Raw genomic sequence first — 18,922 nt, 5'->3', positions numbered from 1 at the left:
ATTCCAGTTCAAGTGCTGCTTTCCACAGCTTCAAAGTGCTACTCTAAAGCACTGGGACTCTGCTCTCTGACCTGTCTTCTAAAGAGTTTTGCACCACTTACTCTGGCCAGAACTCTATTTACCACTTCTTTTATATCAGTTTTTTCTTAAGTACAGCCTCCAATTTGGTTGATATGTTGTTTCTACACTAAAGGAGGTTATACTTAATACGCTGTTCAAAAATATGTACATTTTCTCAACACTCTGCCTGGAAGGAGTTAGCAGTAACTACTCTCTATTCTCAATTTTTGTGTGCACAGAAATTCTTGCCACTTTGAAGGGGCATTCTGGCTTGGTGAAAGGGCTGACCTGGGATCCTGTTGGAAAATACATTGCCTCTCAGGCTGATGATCGAAGTTTGAAGGTGTGGCGGACCCTGGACTGGCAGCTGGAAACCAGCATCACAAAACCCTTTGATGAGGTACTTCACAATGTGTGACTGTTCCAAGTGAATTCCCAGTATCCAAAAAGAATGAATGAAAATAAAAATAACTCGGATTTTGTACGAACACGAATTAATTGAACAGTGCTAAATCAAATAAAGCTCTCAGATAACAGCTACAGAGGGCAAAAAAAGAATGACTTTCTCATAAAAATAGGATTAACTAGAGACTGTCATTGTCATTTATTATTGTGGATATCAAAAGTTTACATGGGTTATGTAAACAATTAAGTAAACTTCTGAAAATACAGTGGTTATTCTGGGGAAGTGTTTGCACACTGATCACAATAGTCTGACATTCTTCCCTGTGCATCTTCTGTTGGCCACTATCAGAAATGAGGTAAGTACTTGGAGGGATCTTTGACCTGGCATCATAGAGCTCTTACATGGTGACTTTTATGAAGAGATCAAGTTCCTGGGGACAGAAGCTGCTGCTTGGTGTTCTGCAGTGATCTGAGGGTATTGTGATTAGTGCAGTTGCTCTTTGTAGTAGACCTTGTCTGCTTCCACTCACATGGGAGCTGCTGTGGCAAGCTGAAGTCTCATCATTAGTGGTTGCTGTGTTGCAGCCCTGTTACAAACCAGGACTGTGATAAATACTGAGGAAACAGTATTCAAAAAGATGTAACATTTGTCTTTCCTTTAGAAAAGTTCTCCGAGTTCCTTTCCCCTCCTTTTGATAGGGTTTCTTAAGTTATACCACATCACCTGTGTAAACATGGCCAAATGCTGAGAATTATATGTGAGGTCACTCTTTTATACTCTCAGGATACTTACTTTGTAATCGTATTCCCTAAATCTGAAATATAAATAGTTTATATTACAGCCCCTTTGTTTGCCAAACACTTTTAAAGCTCTGGTTTGTTTTTTTTTTTGTCAGTGTGGAGGGACAACTCATGTGCTGCGCCTTAGCTGGTCACCTGATGGTCACTATCTTGTTTCTGCTCATGCCATGAATAATTCTGGACCCACTGCTCAGATCATTGAGAGGGATGGATGGAAAACCAACATGGATTTTGTAGGGCACCGGAAGGCAGTTACAGTAGTGGTGAGTGAGTGATAGAAATTTATCCCTGAAGTTAAAACTTGTTGCTTTTTGATAATTTTATGTATAAATGAGACAAGAAGTGAAGATGGGCGTCAAGATTAGTAAAGGAATTGCATGGTGGTGATTAAAAAATGTCAGCCTTACTTGTTGGAAGCAATCAGGTGGCTGTTGTGATAGGAGAACTGGATGTAGATGAACAAGACAAAGGGGAATACAGGAGCACGTTAGGAATGTCAAACATCAGCTTTGTTGGCTGTTCAGTGACTTGATTAAAATGATTTAGGTTTCTGGTGGATTTCTGATCCCTAGTAAAATTAATATTGTTTGCCTTTTCTGTGAAGGCATTCAGAAAACCCCTTAAGAAAGCCTCTGCAGCTTTTGTCAGTGCTCTTACAGAGTCTGGTTCAGGATTTTGTTTCTATTAAATGTTTTTTCACTCTTAAGTGGAAAATTTGCTTAGGAAGCAGATCTTCTGTTGTAATGTAATTACTGTGATAAAATTTGGGCATCTTATTTGTTCAGAAATTCAATCCAAAAATCTTCAAAAAGAAACAAAAGAATGGGAGCTCCACCAAGCCAAGTTGTCCCTACTGCTGTTGTGCTGTCGGTAGCAAAGATCGATCTCTGTCTGTCTGGGTAAGTGATTTCTTTGCTGCCTTTGAACTAATGTGGTCATTGGATAACTTGGGGGTTTAACACAAAAGTCACATGTACAGCATTAAGTCTTACATTTAGTGTCATGTTTAGGGATTTTTTTTGTCTCTGTTGTTGCAGGTTTAGCTGATTGGTAAGGAGGTGGATTTGTATTAGTTCATTTCTCTAAAGGCAGGAGCAGTTAGAAGCCAGTGGCAGAGTGTGCCCTGGTGAGGGGGAGCAGCAGTTAAGGGAGAAAACATTTTACTGCAGTTAATAAATGCAGCCTTATTTTCATCCTTTTACTTGTCTTCTGTTCTTGTAAAGGAAAGGGATGTGAAAGTGAATGAGCTTTTTAAGTATTCTTTCAAGTTTTTGATATCTAGTTTGGGTTTTACTTTAAAATCTACACTAAAATTTTTATTCTGGCTGGGAGAAGAGTAGCTATTTTCACATTTTTAAATGCAACTGGAAAATACAGGGAATCAATTTAACTGATTTGTAAAGCTTTCTGATGAGAACTTTGCCAGAACCCACCAATTGCTAACTGCAATCTACTATTTTTAGCTTCCAGTGTGATATTTATCCATCAATCTCTGGATGCATAACTAAATCTGTTTCTGGTAATGCTACCAGTGCATACCCATATCAAAGTATCACTTGGTATATTTTACTTTCTATTTATATTATGAAGATTTCATTTGGAGTGGCTGTTGAAATTACAGAAGGTAGCACAGAGATGCAGTTATAGGTTGTCTTTGCCCTGAGGAGCTTAATAAACATATATAGAGTGCAGACCTATGGAAGCACAAATAACTACTGAAGATGACAGTGACACTGGATCTGTGAACCTGTGAGCATAAAACTTCCTTGACCTTATCAACCTCTACTTCATTTCAGTTGTACTATACACTTAGAGATAATAAGTCCATTGATTTGACATTAAAGAGCTTAGAATGTCTAATTTAGAGCAGGTTATTGGAGTTTTCATATACAGTTCTTTATTACTAAGCTGATTCTTAAGTGCAGAGGAATCCTCTTTAAGAGTTATTGTGAGTCAAATTCCCTTTGCTCTTGGTAGGTTTCACTTTCTCAGACAAGTAGGCTGAGTGAGGACATGGAAACCTAATCTGTTTTCTGTCTTCTTGTGCTGGCAGTTTGCAGCATCCTTATCTCAGTACAGCTTAGAATAGAAGCTGTCTTTTGCATCTGTGGAATTGCTTTTGAGGTGGCAGAGAGTCTTTTAAGACTGTGGTGTGAAGGTAAAGTTGATTAAGAAATTCAGTCTGTGTTTCAGAAAGGAGAATTGAATGTCAGCTGTTCTTCTGCAGGGATTTTCTGCCCCAGCAGTGGAACAGGTGACTTGGTGCTTCAGATGCAGCACCAGGCATGCAGCTGTTTCCTGGGCAGACCTTGTTTGGTGCATATTGTGAGGCTCTGGGAGAATGTTAATATGGTACTATCTGTGGTCGTGTGGAACTTCTACATTTCTGAGTGTTGTTTCTTGTTTTCTTAAGCTCACGTGTCTGAAGCGACCTTTAGTTGTCATCCATGAGCTGTTTGACAAGTCAATCATGGACATCTCCTGGTAAGTTGATTTCTCCTGTTTGTTATGGAAGCCAAACAATTGTTATCAATTTTAGGTGTACTTATTAGGTGGAAATGCCTTAAAACAGTACAGATTGTGGTTGTTGGAACACAAGTAATTGGTTCCTGTAGGTTTTGTTTCTGCTGCAGCATCTTAGTAGTAATATGAGCAAATAGCACATGGTCACTTGAGATTATTAACTGAACAAACAGTAATGTATTTAGAGCAAGACACAGTAAAATATCTGTGTAAAGAGTTTCTACTTGTTACAATTCTCTGACATAGGTTGTCTTAATTCTATCACTTCCTCACTTCTGAAATTCTCCCTTAATAGTTACAACAATCTCTTGGTGGGTTTATACTGGGAATTTTAAAGCTTCCTGGTTTCTATATGCCATGTGGATTTTGCCTTGAAGCTCAGTGAATCACAAAAAAAAAAGCTTTAAAACCAAAACATTTTTTCTTTCATTAAAAGATTAAGGCTAGAAAGCCAGAAAGTGGAATATTTCATGAGAAATGCTGCTATTGTTATAGTACAATAGCTTTGAATAGTTTGGTTTTCCTGTAGTGTTTTTTATTTCTCCATCTGCAATTTGCACATTTTTCATGGCATGAAGTCGTTGGGAGTAATAACTGGTTAACATTTTGTAGTTTTGTGAGGAAATGGTATTGTGGGGTATTTGAGAGACAAAGGATCATCAGGCAGCTTGGTATTTTATATCCTGTTTACAAATTCAAACAGATGGATAAAATGTCAATAACATGGAGTGTTCCCAGAAATGTGCTCCATTCTGAAAACAGACATAGTAAATTCTGAGAAAGCTGGTACTGTAATATTGTTATAGCTATATAATTTCTGGTTTAGAATTTTAGACTTGGATCCATCAATATAATATCTGTGAGGGATTATGTTTTCACAGAACAATTGCTTGGATCCAGAGGTCAATAGGAGCACAGCAATTTTCTCTGCAAAGCAAACAGAAAACCTTCAACCTGAGTTTACTGTTTTCTAATTTGGAGTACTGGTGGTGTACCTTGTTTCATGGTGCTGAGGCTGATTTCTCTGACTGTGATGCTATCAGGGCACCCATGCCACAAAAACAGTGGTTACCAAATGCCTGTAGCTGTGGTACTTGTAATGGATTTTTAGTAACTTGGTTAGGACTTTGGAGTTGGGCCAGCTTTCCTTTCCTCTTCCCTTCTGTGTAACAATTCATCTGTAAGCCACTGTATCACTGTCTCTGTGAGCTCTGTACTTAAAAATGTCTGAGGGAGAAGTCAAAATCCAAGTATTTTTTCAAATGTGCAATAATAGGTTACATATGCAAGATTATCTTTCTCTTAGGATAGATAGTTTCTCCTCTCTCTTTTTGCTAAGAAAACCTGACCTCCAGAAGAGGGTTACTATGTGTCCCCACAAATAAACACATGTGCAGTTTGCTTAAAAACCCAAATAATTGAACAGTAGCAAAATCAAACCTGTGTTCTTGCCTAGTACCAAGATTTTTTGGCCTGCTTGTCAGCTCTTCACCTACTTCCATTAGCACAAAAATTTTCCTCATCTGAAGGAAGGAAATACATTTATAATTTTCTCTCCCTGTTCATTGTGAACACTATTCAGGTTTACCCCTTCAGGAAAGTTTCCATGGTGCTGCTCCTGCCATGGGCAGGTTATTGTCCCAGTGCCACCATCCTTGTGCAGTCTGCAAGGGAGCATTGGCACAGGGACTCTGATGCCTGTCATCCTGTCTCCTCACTGTCCCACTTCTCTGGTTCCATGAGTTATTGCTATGATAATAAATCTTAAGCTGATATTGTTATTGAACAATCCATCAGATTTTATTGAGCAGTCCATCATCTTTGCTTGAATGAAACAGATTTAAAACAAAGTTGGACCTTTATTTCCCTCAGGACCCTTAATGGACTTGGTATCCTGGTGTGTTCCATGGATGGATCAGTGGCATTTTTGGACTTTTCCCAGGATGAACTTGGGGATCCACTCAGCGAGGAGGAAAAGGTACAGCAAGCACTCAGAGAACCTTTGATCATATTTCAGGGATGTATTGATTCTAATAAAATACTGGCCTGTTTATAGAAGTATGTAGTAACCGATTTCCATATTATAGAAAATATGTTGCTCTTGTCTGCTTTACAAATCATTAAAAAAGAGTAGTCAAGTGAATGTGTGGTATTAGTTTCTCTTCTGGAAAAAAAGAATTTGGAAAGCATCCACTTGCTTACACATCATTATACATCTGAAGTAATTATTTGGCCAAGGAAACAAGAAGTGAGTGCTTCAAAGCACTATAAAATTACTCTTTCACTTGCATATATGCAAGTCTTCTTAAACTGATTGCTCTTGGCTGTTTTTCCTCTCATTGCTATTAGCAACTAGAGCTTTGAATTTCATTTATTTTACATATTGATTTAGTGTTAGTTGAAAACACAAAGAAAAAAAATCTGGTGTATAAATGCTACAGGGGCATTTTATAGATTTTATTAGATTTGTGTGATTCCCTTGTGTTACAATCAGTGATGTCATGGCCACTCACATCTTTAATGCCCCCAGAGCAACATTCACCAGTCCACCTATGGCAAAAGCCTGGCTATCATGACTGAAGCTCAGTTGTCCACCACCATTATTGAGAATCCAGAGATGCTCAAGTACCAGCAGAGGCAGCAGCAGGGGGATCAGAAGAATTCCTCAATTCGTGAAGGCTCTGGGAATTCCACAGCTCCCAAAGTGGCAAGCATGGTTAATGGGGAGAGTCTGGAGGATATCAGAAAGGTAGGTGCTCGTGGGCAGTGTCAAGTACTGAGTCACTAAATAGCAAACTCCTAGGAAAGAACCAGTTTCTGTGCCCTTACTTGTGTTAATGGCACCTTTCAGCCTGGGTATGGCTCAACTGATCAACTTAGTGGGTCATTATTGGGACTTGCTGAAAAGTTAAATGCTTTTAAGCAGAAAGCAGGCAATGTGGATATTTCTGTGATGGGTGCAAAATTCTTGGTGTGCAGGAAGGAAATCAAGAGTAACTAATGACAGAGGAGCTGTTGAACTGTGTTTCAGTTTCTTAATTACAGAGGTTGAAAGCATTATTTAGTTGTGTCCTAAACACAGAACACAATTTTTAATTAACAATTTGATATGCATAATGTTTTAGACTTGATTCTAAAGTGGAGAGCAGATTACATTCTCCACAAATGCCTTTTCTACAGATGGATAGGTTGAAAATTGGAAAATTGTTCGTGTTTATGGGAAAGTCTTTGCTAACAGATTTTTAATTGAGGCACCTCTTCTAATATACCTATTTTTGTCAGTTTGGAAAAAAAAATTAAAATAGCATTTCCCATTTATCAGAAATTATGATAAAATGTATTTCCCAACAGAACCTCTTAAAAAAACAAGTGGAAACACGAACGGCAGATGGCCGGAGAAGGATCACACCTCTCTGCATAGCTCAACTGGACACTGGGTATGTTTGGAAGTAATCCATAAAATCCTACTTTGCCTTCTTATCTTTTTGTTTGTTTGTTTGTTTCCCTGTTCCAGGCTTGTCATTCCATCTTAGGGCATCATAAAGCACTTACTGGAAATAAGTGTGTATTCTTAAGAAATACAGTTTCAACCAGTGTTCTTTGGCCATGAGATCTCACTTCTAATAGATCAGACAAATTCTCATTTACTGTTATAGGTGAACAATGCTCTAATGTATTGTTGTAAATCTGTATTAGTACCAGCTTTAATATCCTTTGGATATGAGAAATTATTCTGGAAAGGTACTAGGGATTTATTTAGGATGCATATGAGTATCCACATGTGGAAAAAGGAAGAATGGAATAAATGTTTTAGCTAAAATTGCTATTTTTGAATTATCTTTAAAGTGGTTTTGAGGAATGTATTTGTTGTTTGTCTTTTTGTTTAGGGATTTTTCTACAGCATTTTTCAATAGCATCCCAATATCTGGAACTCTGTCTGGCTCAATGATGTCTTCTCAAAGTAACCAGCAGCTCATGTCACTAGATTCAAACGCAGCAAATTCCCTTAATACTTCAAAGCCTTCTGTAGAGCCAACAGCAGCCAGTATAAAACCAACAGATGATGCAGCCAATAAAGATGGGTCAGTATTTGCTGTTTTGTTTTGCACTCACATGAATCTGTTTAGTTTTTAATTCTTATTTATAGTTTAATAATGAAGAAATTATTAAAGTAGTTTCCTTATTGCAAAACCCCAAGAATCTAATCTTGCTGAAAACATTGAGATTTTATTAGTGTTTGGTTACTTTAAGTGTTGATAAATTGGGAATGAATAAATCCATGTCCATGGTTCTGGCAGTGAACTTCAGTGCAATGAAGTGCACAGCTGATTGCTAATGCTTTAGCAAAATGATTTGCTTATGGGTTGGTGGGTTGCTATTAGTAAACAATAGAAGGTGTTGCAGTAGTGTAAGTAATGAAACCTACTTTACATCAAATTCTGATCTGAGTCCTCTCTTCAGACATGGTGATCCTTTTTTCCTGTCCAACAGCCCCATCAGAGCACAGTGACATTGGCATGTCAGTGCACATGTGCTGATGGGCCAGCGTGTCTTTCAAATTAACTACAGAACAACTGAACTTTACTTGCTTTTCCCTCAGTGATAGCACTGACCTGACTTCTTCTCAGTGTGTTTTTATAGCTTTTGTAGCAGCATAGTGTCATTGAAACCTCTACTTCTCCACCAAATTTGGTTGAAATTGGCCACAGATTAAAAAATGAGCGGGTGGACTATGAGAAATGATTGACAGATGAAACTATTAAGTATCCTTTTCTTTGTAAATTGTACTTCTAGCAGCTTTTTAGTTCAAGCATCAGTTATTTTAGAGCCATTCATTCTCTGAATTAATTCTCTGAATGAATTGAAAAATCTCTAAAGTAAACAGCTATTGAAATAGTAGATCCCTGGAATGCTTTAGTGTGGGGACAACACATTCCTTTGCCCTAGAGTTATGCTTGGAAAAGCCTAATAATCAGGTTGGATTTTTCAACAACAAAATCTAAACCTGGCAGGAATTGTTTCATCCCAATTGTTTGCTTGATAAACAGTGAAATATAATATTGTAATGGAAATATTTGGTAACCTGAACAAGGGGTAAAAGCAGGAACCCCTGTGATCATTTTAAAAAGTGATCCTTTCTTAGTAAGTACCAGCTGAAAGTATAATTTCCTTCCTGAATTTAAAATACCCAGTAAATGAATTAGAGTCTTTTAATCCAGATATGTGGCCACATGAAGCTCTGAGGTGTACCACAGACAGCTTTTGAGAGTAAGCAAAGCTTTCATGAAAGAGTGGAAAACGAATATTATAATTTATTATATACTTGAGTGAAAGATTTTCAACATATGGTTTCTAACCACTATCACGAGTGCTAGTTGTTATGAACAATGCAGCTTACCAGTAGTAAATTTTTCAATCCTTATTTTGCTGTCTCTTTCCTTGACAGTGTAAATGCTACCTCTGCCTCAGCTGCTCCTTCTGCATCGTCTTCCTCTGTGTTGACAACTCCATCCAAGATTGAGCCCATGAAAGCATTTGATTCTCGATTCACAGAACGATCCAAAGCCACCTCAGGGACTGCTGTTGTAACAAACACAAACCAGACTGTTGTGGACAGGTAGGACATGGCCTGGGGAGGGAGGAAGGGAATCAGGTAGAGTTGAAACATTAATTCTATGTGGTGTAGATGTCACATTGCTGACACTTTAGAAGTTGTCTTGGATTTCTTCCACTATTGGAAGGAAGGGGGCAGCTACAAATAGGTGAATTCTGTCCTGCTGTTACCCTTTGTACATTTGTCCCTGCCATTTTGATATCACACAGAATCTCCAAGATACTCCAAGTTAAAATTATTGTTGTAAGAGGCTGTGTGTGCACAGGCCTGTGTCACTGAGTGCAGCTGGACTCCTTAGAAGACAAACCCAGCCAAAAATAGCCAGCCTGCATCTCTGTACAAGAGAGATTTACTTCAAGGTAAATTACCATACATGTCAGCAGATGACCTCTCATCACCACAGCTGCAGTTATATTTCAGCTTTATGCCTTGAAGGCATGCATAGAAGATTCTCTGAGCTTAAAGGGTTTTGGCTCTGAATACATGTGATAAAAAAAAAAAAAGGAAAGCATTTTGGTTTGTGACATAGTGTCATGGCATAAATATTCCTGTTTCACCAAAACAAATGATAAAAAAATAACAATCTTAAGAAAAAAGAATGTAGTTCCCCAATTATCAGTAAAACTTGGTTTTATACAACAATATTTTTATGTTAAAGAGCTTAACCATGTGATGCATAAGCAAGATATATTAATATACTCTCATAAATGCTTCTAATGTGTCATTGAAAAATGGATTAAAGTGTATTGTTAGGCATAATTCAGGTGCCAGAGAAAAAATGTTTGGATTATGCAAGGTATTTCTCTGAAGCCAAGTAGTTAAGGAATAAATGGCAAAACAGTGTGAGTCAATAACCAGCTATTGGAGGGAAAGGGAAGAGTACGATTAAATGACCTATTTTAGGACATAATGGTTAACAAGAGAGTTCTCAAGGATTGTACTTTGTATTGGTTGTATTATATTCAGTTATTTAGGGACATGGACCTGTTGGAGCAAGTCCAGAGGAGGCCACAAAGATAATGAGAGGGATGGAGCAGCTCTGCTGTGGAGACAGACTGAGAGAGCTGGGGCTGCACAACCTGGGGAAGAGAAGGCTCCAGGGTGACCTTATTGCAGTGCCTAAAGGGGCTGCAACAGACCTGGACAGGGACTTTTCACAGGTTGTGAAACACATAGTGACAGGACAAGGGAGAATGACTTCAGACTGAAAGAGGGCAGGTTTGGATGAGATATTAGTAAAAAATCCCTTACTGGGCGGGTGATAGACACTGGAACAGGTTGCCCAGAGAAAATGCTGATGTCTCATCCCTGGAAGTGTTCAAGGCCAGGTGGGATGGAGCTTGGAGCAACCTGGCCTGGTGGAAGGTGTCCCTGCCCATGGCATGTTGTTGGAATCAGAATGGTCTTCAGGGTCCCTTCCACTCCAGCCATTCTGTGATTCCATAGTTATATTTCCTAGAATGGAAGCTGGGGCAGTGAAGTCATGTGTGTGGTTTGCAGAGACACATTTTGCAGCAGTCAGAACTGAACAGAACAACTTCTGGGGGTAGACAACCGAATGACAAAAGTTCTACATGAATAAGCAGAAAGTCAAATGTCCACTGAAGGGGAAAACTTTAACTACTCTTGCATCTTAGAGTGTTGAATTATTTGTATCAGCTCAGGGAAAGAGATCTGATGGTAATTGGAACTGAATGCTTAAGTAAAGTTGCTATTTTCAGCTTTATCCCATGGCTAACTGCTGGTTTGATTAATTTTTTTTAAAGGGGAGAATATGTCTGCTTGGTTTACATCTATATTGCACACTGTCCTTTTGGAAAGGGTTTGCCATACCTCTACAGCTTCCTCCTCCTGCCTTTGTGTGCTTTGAAATACACCCCAAGAGGGCTCAGAAATGTCATCTTATCTGCAAGAAGGCAATGTGTGGGATATATGGCAACTTTTGGAATCAGCTTTTTTTTACAGACTTTTTTTTTACAGACTGAAGGATCAGAATTTAATTAAAGACAATAAGCCCAAGGATATTCTGGAGAGCAGCAGTGATAGTGAAGAGAAGATTCCAGCTGTCAAACCACTCAGTGTACCCAAACGGAAACTGGAACTTGAGGGAGAAACAGTAGAAAAGAAGAAAAAAGGAAGGCCTAGGAAAGACTCCAGACTTGTACCAGTAACTTTAACTGTTCAGGTGAAATATATAAAATTCATTGTGGCTTTCAAAGTTCATTTAATAAAGTCAGTCCCCTGTTGACTTATTCCATTGACTCAGGGAAACACAAGTAGTATCAGTCCCTCAGAATTTTTAGCCATCCGTCTTCCATACCTTTAAATTTACTGGTTTTAGAATTTAAGCTTAGAAAAAGCAGGTACACGTAGTGTGGCAAATGTGTTTATCTTTTATATAACTATGTAGCTGCTTACTAAAGGTCCCAGCATGCTAAGTAATGCTAGCCTGCCAAAGACTGTCTAGAATAAAATGAAATGCCAACAGTTTTTGGTGGTGTATGATGGAGACTGGTCCAAGAACAAGAAAGTGACTTGGATATGGTGATTTAAATGTTTATAAATTTCCTCAGAACCCTAAAGTAGTTGCATTAGTTTCCATCATTTTCAGGCATATAGATACCTGTGTTTTCAGTATCTAGAGCTTCAATTTCCCATGTAATACACCAGAATTTCAGGAATTAGTTGCAGCTGAAAATAGGGGCGTTTTCAAAAAACAAAAAGAGACCACTTCAAGTTTTTTTGTTTTTCTTTGATTCTTAGAAGCTATATTAAAAAACTTGTATTCATACAACTAATTGGAACAAGACTAACATTTGCAATTGTCATTATTTGGAATTTTAAGAAAATTCTTTTTCAAATCAATCTATTTGGTAGAATATATTTGGTTTTCACTTTTTTAAATAAAAAAATGTAACTATTTCTGCAATTTTTTTCCAGTCCCCAGCTACACTGGCCTCTGAGAAGGATGCTGCTTGCATCTCTGCACCAGCATTAGCACTTAAACTGCCAACCCCAATCCCACAGAAATCGTTTACTTTGCAAGTAAGTGGACTATAAGGAAAAAATACTTTAAAAACAAACAAAAAAATCCTGCTTTCTTTTAAATATCCTCAGGTTATTCACATCCTTTGATGAGTTAATGTTTGAATGCATGTATTTGTTCAAGCAAGCAAGATGGTAAAGCTTTAGCTTCTAAGAATATGTCTGTGTGAGCAAAGAAAATGGCAAATCAGCAAAAAATGGGTCACTTGTGACCCAGCTAAACTCCAGAGAGGAGTGAGTACCTCTGGTTCATCAGTCCCTCCCCCTGGTTAGCCAAAGGGTGGGGTGGAGATAAGAGTCTGCGAGGAGTGGCTGCTGCACTGTTACTGCAGTGGGGTTGGGAGTACACCCCTGAGGAATAAAACCAGGGCTTTTCTGAGAGCTCTCTGGAGGTGCTCTGCATCTGACCAGGCTGGCAAATAGTAATGTTTTAGGTATTTATGAAGCAGTTTTTAGGTGTGTTCAGGTTGTGGTAGTCTGGTTCCAATTGCAAGACTGTGGGGAGACTGGGCACATACAGACTTGATCTGGTGCCCATAATTAGGAAGCAGAGACAGACTAGCACAGCCTTTCCTTCTGTTTGTGCTTCAAATACAAAGAAATTGCTTGTGTTTTAGGCAAGGCTCATTTTCAGAGGTCTGCTTCTTTTGAAGTGCCATGGTATATTTTGAACCCACATTAAACAGAGAATGCCATACTTAAAAGTGTTCTCAAAGACAGCATTGTTTTGGTTCTAATAGTAGTTGCTGCTTTTTTGAGTAATTTTTTCCTCTTCCAAAAATTATTTTATTTTTTGTATTTCAGATATGTTCAGATCCGTCAATGTACCTTGAAGTGGAGAATGAAATGACCACAGTGGGGGGCTCAAAGCTGAGCAGGTTAAAGTGTAATAGAGAAGGGAAGGAATGGGAGACAGTCCTGACCAGTCGAATCCTCGCTGCAGCAGGAAGCTGGTAAGAGTATCTTTTGGAGTAAGGAGGTCCTGAAGGCCAGAAGACATTTTTAGATGTACAAAAGTACAGTTTACAGTTATTTTTCATAATATTTATGGGTAAACGTGTGCACTGCTCTTAGTCTGAGGTTTTACTTCAAGAATTAACTCTATGCAGTCCTAAAACATCACAATTTGCATTAGCCAGTTAGAACTATTTTCCTGTATTTTTACATTTCTCCTTTAAATTTCTTCATGAAAGTTGACTAAATAGTAAGTGACAGGTTTTCAGGTGCTAACTAGTAAAGAATGAAAAATTTGAAATGACATATGAAAATACATGCCAAAGTATTTTCCTGAGTCTTTTGCTGTTTTTTTCTCTTAATTTTTCTCAATTTTGCCTAGTTCCAACTTCAGAGTTTCAACTGAAAGTGTATTTCTGAGCCCTATCTAGGTCTGAAAAAGAAGCAGGAGATTTTAAAGCTAAATACAGGTACAGCCTTGAGGGAGAGCTTGTGTATAACCAAAAGCTTTACTGATATTTCCAGCTATGCCCCTTGGTCTGTTTAGTTTATGACTTCTCTTGGTATTGAAAATTTTGTCTTCAAGCTGCAATAGTTTTTTTTTTTTTAGGGAATTTACCCAAGTTGTATGATAGCTTAAGAGTTCAGCCTGTTTTTATGCTTCTTGCATTTGACAAGACACAAATGTTTCTTTTTTATTTGTTTTGGTTTTTTTTTTCCCAGTGAGATTGTAACTGTGGCCTGTGAGAAACGAACGCTGTCAGTATTCTCAGCTTGTGGTCGTCGCCTTCTTCCTCCTATAATATTGAACACACCCATTTCCACCCTGCACTGCACAGGCTCCTGCATCATGGCTCTCACCACTGCTGCTACGCTCTCTGTTTGGTAAGGGCCACGGTGCCTCATGTTCATGGGTACCTTCAGTTGTTGAGACAGGAGCTTAAACCACATCAGCTCTGAGCACAAGTCCACTTTTGAATAGAATCTGCAGAGTTAACTGGGCAGGGCTGGTTCTGTTTCAGCAAAATCCTGTTTCTGTTCTGACAGTGCAAAATATTGAACTTCATTCTAGAATGAAGATAAAGAATCAGCTGGATTTAATCAGTTTAAATGATGCATGTGGAATAGAGTGGGGGTGGGGAAGAGAAGTATGGATATTTCCATCTTCCATCACACTTAACCAATGAAGCACACGAGTTTCAGAGTTAAAGTTCTCCAGCCATTTTCAAGATGCCAAGATAAAAACACTGGTAACTCGTTTGCTGTTGTTGAATTCAATCTAATGTCTCAGCAAGTCAGAGCTCCTAAAGGAGTTATTTAGATCCTGTTTGCTTTGTTGTAATGAGGTTTCCTGATAAAGAGCCATAAAAATTGTTCTCTGCTATTAACTTCTGTCTTGTCATAAGGGGTTTAAATTTGCCAAAATAATTTTGTCAAAGCAATGAAGAAAATGTCAAAACAAAAAAAAACCTAAACACATTCCCCAATCCCGCACTTTGTCATGAATAGTGAAAAAGGGCATTTATTAGAAGATTTTTGAGTTTTCAATTGTTTGATAACTGCAGACTTGTCCTTTTGTCTTTTTCAGGGATGTTCACAAGCAGACAGCCATTGTCAGAGATGAGTCTTTGCAAACAATATTTTCAGGTAATAAAAAAGTCCTTTAATTACCAACCTTTAAGCCCACCTGTACTATTTAGTGCCATTTATGAATATGCCGAAATTCTGTGAAACCTAAAAAACCTAAACAAATAATTTCCCTTCATTATTGTATAGTAAAGGGAAGTTCTTGAAATAACAGTGATGACAATATCAGTGAGTAGCAAACTTGTGTGAGATTCTGTAGCTTATAGTCTGCCTTGCTTCTGAATGTAGAAATTCAGTGTTGTGAAGATCACAAGATAAATACTTAATGTAAATATGCTATTACAGCAATTTCTCTGTAATTTGCATGTTTATTGTCTCTGTGCTGAACAACAACTGATTATCTTCTGATTCATTACTTAAAAATCTTGAGTTTCAATCACTGCAATATCTGGCACAACACAAATCATCAGAAAAGCAGTGTCTCAGAGTACATTAGCTCCTGCTTTAGCTTTAATCCATCCAGTACTAATCCAAACTAGCTAGAAAGCAGTTGTATTAGCAGTTTGCAGATGTCATCATTAGAAGTTACATGTACAAGCCCTGAGCTTGGAATATGCTGGGAAATGAGACTCCAGCTATCCCACTTACTCTGTGCTCTTAGAGAGCACACTTTTCTAAATATGCTGGGGATTATAATTTTAACTTAATGGGGAAAAGAAAGCAAAAGGCTTTTTGGGTTACAAAAGACGTGGCAGAGTTGCTGAAGATTTTCTCTAGTAAGGAGAATGTTCCTAATTTAGCCCATTTTCTCTATAAATTGCAGCATCAAGATTGATAATGTATTTTGCAAAATTGATGTTAATGCTACTGCACTGAGCCTGGTGCTTGCCATCATTAGCTTGTGTCTTGACTTTCCTATCAGTGCTTGAGAACAACATTGAACTTTTTTCTGTTAGTTGCTGTAATTGATAAGAAATGGTAGATACCATTTTTTCACCATTTTTAATTATGAGTCTTAGGCAAGACTCCAAAAGAAACACTTTGGTCTGATTTGACTTGCAGGAAGTGATGCAACTGTCTCTCAGATCTTGCTGACTCAGCATGGAATTCCTGTCATGAGCATGTCTGATGGGAAGGCATACTGCTTTAATCCTTCTCTTTCTACATGGTAAGTCATGGATTACTTCCTCATTTTGCAACTCACAGGAGCTGACATGTTCTGGTTTACTGGGAAGAAATCATTCCACCTCAGAGTCATGGAAGAGTCTAAACACAAGGAAAGGCTACACAAGAGTCTGTCTTGTTGGGGATCAGATGGGCTTTCCCCATGGAAAGGCAAAAGTTCCTGTGAAAAATTTCCATGGCTAAATTATTTACAGGATCTTTCCAAAACAGGTTCTTTGTTGTTTCCTAAGAAGGAAAAAAAAAAAAAAAAAAAACCATGTTGTAATCCTAATATAATTGTTGTAATTAGTGTAATGAGCCTGCTGGATGAAAGGGCTTATTGTTTTAACTCCTCCTTAGAATAATTGTTGTTATTCAACTACTCGAAGCGAATCCTCTGGAAAAGGAAAAATGCCCTATTTGTTTATTAAGGGAGTAAGGAGCAGGGGACAGACTCTCAGCCATAATTGTGAATTTGCTGCTATTTCTTAGTTTGTACCACAGCTTGGAAAATATATAAAAGAGCAATGTGTTTAGTCATCATACAAATTTAAACATGATAAAGCAGCAAAGGGTATTTTAAATATTTGTACCATTTTACCCTTGTGCTGCATGAAATCTAAACTTAGCATTGGTTTGAGCCACTCTTTCTCCTGGCATCTCAAGCCAGTGAAGATGATATCCTTAATTAGGTGTGGAAATGGCAGCTGTAATGTCAGCTCCCTCCATATGAAGGGATAGCTGTAATTATGGAAAAGATTGTCAATGTTTGTGTGTCTGGTGGAGGGGAGACCTGACATAAAGTAAAATCAAGTTCTTAATGAGAAAGTCATTACCTGTGTTCATTCCACACATCAATCTGGGTCATGACTTCTTATTAGATTGTAAAATGGCAAGGAGAAAATTCCTTCCAAACTAATGGTAAATTATATTATGTAATTAGTATTTTTTACTTTGGGAGTAGGAGGGACACACTTCAAGCAGAATTTGGAGATGTAGTGGGAATAATCAGGGTCCTTGGAATTCCTGAGCCACTTCAGTGATGTTTTTTTGGTTATCTGTGAAAACACAAGTCCAGTTTTGAGGCATAACAGAGCTGGGTCTACTGACCTTGCTGTTTGCACTCCTCAGACTTGTTTTTTGTTTTTTTGCTGTTTTCCAGGAATCTTGTTTCTGACAAACAGGACTCTCTAGCACAATGTGCAGACTTCAGGACTAGTTTGCCATCTCAAGAAGCCATGCAGTGTTCTGGGCCCTTGGCTGTGATACAGGGACGCACATCCAAGTACGTCGTGCCAGCGTGGCTGGGTTTTGTCATGGTTCTTATCCACCTGCCTGGGTCACTGGGTTATTTCTGAAATGCCAGTGGCTCTGAAATGATCAGTCATTCACACAGTGATCCTTTGCAGGCTTATAGTCTGTATCTTAATGTTATGAGATTGTTTGGGGGGCAGGAAAACATGCTGTGAATATAATCATTTTAAGTTTCCTCTTTATTGGATGGGTAAGGTATTGGACAATTCTGTTATACTTTTATTAGCTAAGCTGCACTTTTTTACATTTTACATTTTAATTTTTAGTTTACCAGCTTTCTGGAATAGGCCTGCAATTTTTGAGTTAGTTCAGTTGGCCTCAAAGAATCTATTTAATGAAGTCTTTGAGAAAGTTGAGATATTAGTCATCTAGTGAGTATTTTTAACATGTGAAAATATCACCAAGGAATTGTGTGAGCCAGAGCAGATTCCTGTAGGTAGCTTTATAGCCCATCCTCCCTTGGATTTTAATTCAATTTCCCAGGCAGATTTCTTTGCTATTTCTGCCTTTCACATCCAAGTTTAATTTTTTTCTGGAGAGAAACTGTGTAGTGTTGTATGATTTTATTGCTGTTCTCTTGAGGGGAAGGGGAGTTCATTGTGAAAAGCATTTGAAAAAAAAACAATCAATACTGTTTTTGAGAGAGAGAGACAATAACAGAATGAAAAATTCCCTTTTTGAAAAAAATTCTAATAACTAGAATTATATATCTAATAACTAGAATTAGAATTTCAGATTATCTTTCTAATGACAATGTGTTTGTATGCAAGAAATTTTTTTTGTCTTGTGTGCCTCTGGAAGATTGGTGCAGTATAGCTAGTGCTACAAAAAGATATAATCTTTAAACTTGTATCTGATTTTATGGCGCATTAATCTTTTTGATTTTGCAGTTCAGGAAGGCAAGCTGCAAGATTGTTCTCCATGCCTCATTTAGTGCAACAAGAAACAACACTTGCATACCTGGAGAACCAGATAGCAGCAGCACTTATTTTACAATCCAGTCACGAATATCACCACTGGCTCCTTATCTATGCACGGTACCTGGTTAATGAAGGTGAGGCCTGCCAGGCTCTGGTGCTTCTCTGCAGCTCTGAGAAACACTCTGTTCATGTCATGTATGTGTGTGATTGCCCTTAACACCTTCCTTGTAGCACTTGGCTTCTGGACTCGGGTTTGCTTAAAACCAAAACAAATTGCATTTGCTGCTGCAGTGCTGAGTCCTCAGGAGTCCTGTTTGGACACAGTGGCTGGGGACAGACTGTCTGGGGAAGCAGTGCCATCTGCAGACTGCAGGAATGGCAGTTGCATTGTGAAACAGCCCAGTGGTCTGGCAGGCACATCCTATGTATTGTCTGGCAGCAGCTACAGATGTTTCAGGGAAACCAGGAGCACTTTGTAAAATGCATAACCCTCCTCAGCCAGCTAACAATTGCTGCCTGATGTGAGGTGGAGGGG

The 18,922-nt window shown here is 38.3% G+C and overlaps 1 protein-coding gene across 4 annotated transcripts in view; it reads left to right on the top strand.

Annotated features, from left to right (window-relative positions):
- LOC134427186 (protein HIRA) overlaps positions 1 to 18,922 on the top strand; it is a 31,758-nt gene that overhangs the window by 10,549 nt on the left and 2,287 nt on the right. For 3 of the 4 annotated variants that reach the window (XM_063172797.1, XM_063172798.1, XM_063172796.1), the window contains exons 7-23: positions 300 to 460; positions 1,362 to 1,529; positions 2,052 to 2,165; positions 3,680 to 3,750; positions 5,662 to 5,767; positions 6,320 to 6,538; positions 7,141 to 7,226; positions 7,677 to 7,871; positions 9,236 to 9,406; positions 11,369 to 11,588; positions 12,344 to 12,448; positions 13,253 to 13,401; positions 14,126 to 14,287; positions 14,991 to 15,049; positions 16,052 to 16,157; positions 17,316 to 17,438; positions 18,358 to 18,521. In XM_063172797.1, coding sequence (XP_063028867.1) covers positions 300 to 460; positions 1,362 to 1,529; positions 2,052 to 2,165; positions 3,680 to 3,750; positions 5,662 to 5,767; positions 6,320 to 6,538; positions 7,141 to 7,226; positions 7,677 to 7,871; positions 9,236 to 9,406; positions 11,369 to 11,588; positions 12,344 to 12,448; positions 13,253 to 13,401; positions 14,126 to 14,287; positions 14,991 to 15,049; positions 16,052 to 16,157; positions 17,316 to 17,438; positions 18,358 to 18,521 — 2,379 coding nt within the window. The remainder of the gene's footprint in view (positions 1 to 299; positions 461 to 1,361; positions 1,530 to 2,051; positions 2,166 to 3,679; positions 3,751 to 5,661; positions 5,768 to 6,319; positions 6,539 to 7,140; positions 7,227 to 7,676; positions 7,872 to 9,235; positions 9,407 to 11,368; positions 11,589 to 12,343; positions 12,449 to 13,252; positions 13,402 to 14,125; positions 14,288 to 14,990; positions 15,050 to 16,051; positions 16,158 to 17,315; positions 17,439 to 18,357; positions 18,522 to 18,922) is intronic. The other variant, XM_063172799.1, reaches the window with a different exon arrangement.

This window comes from Melospiza melodia, chromosome 20 (genome assembly GCF_035770615.1).
Source record: "Melospiza melodia melodia isolate bMelMel2 chromosome 20, bMelMel2.pri, whole genome shotgun sequence".
Lineage (NCBI taxonomy): Eukaryota > Metazoa > Chordata > Aves > Passeriformes > Passerellidae > Melospiza > Melospiza melodia.
The sequence above is the reverse complement of the archived record's forward strand: the minus strand, read 5'-3'. Positions and strand labels throughout refer to the sequence as shown.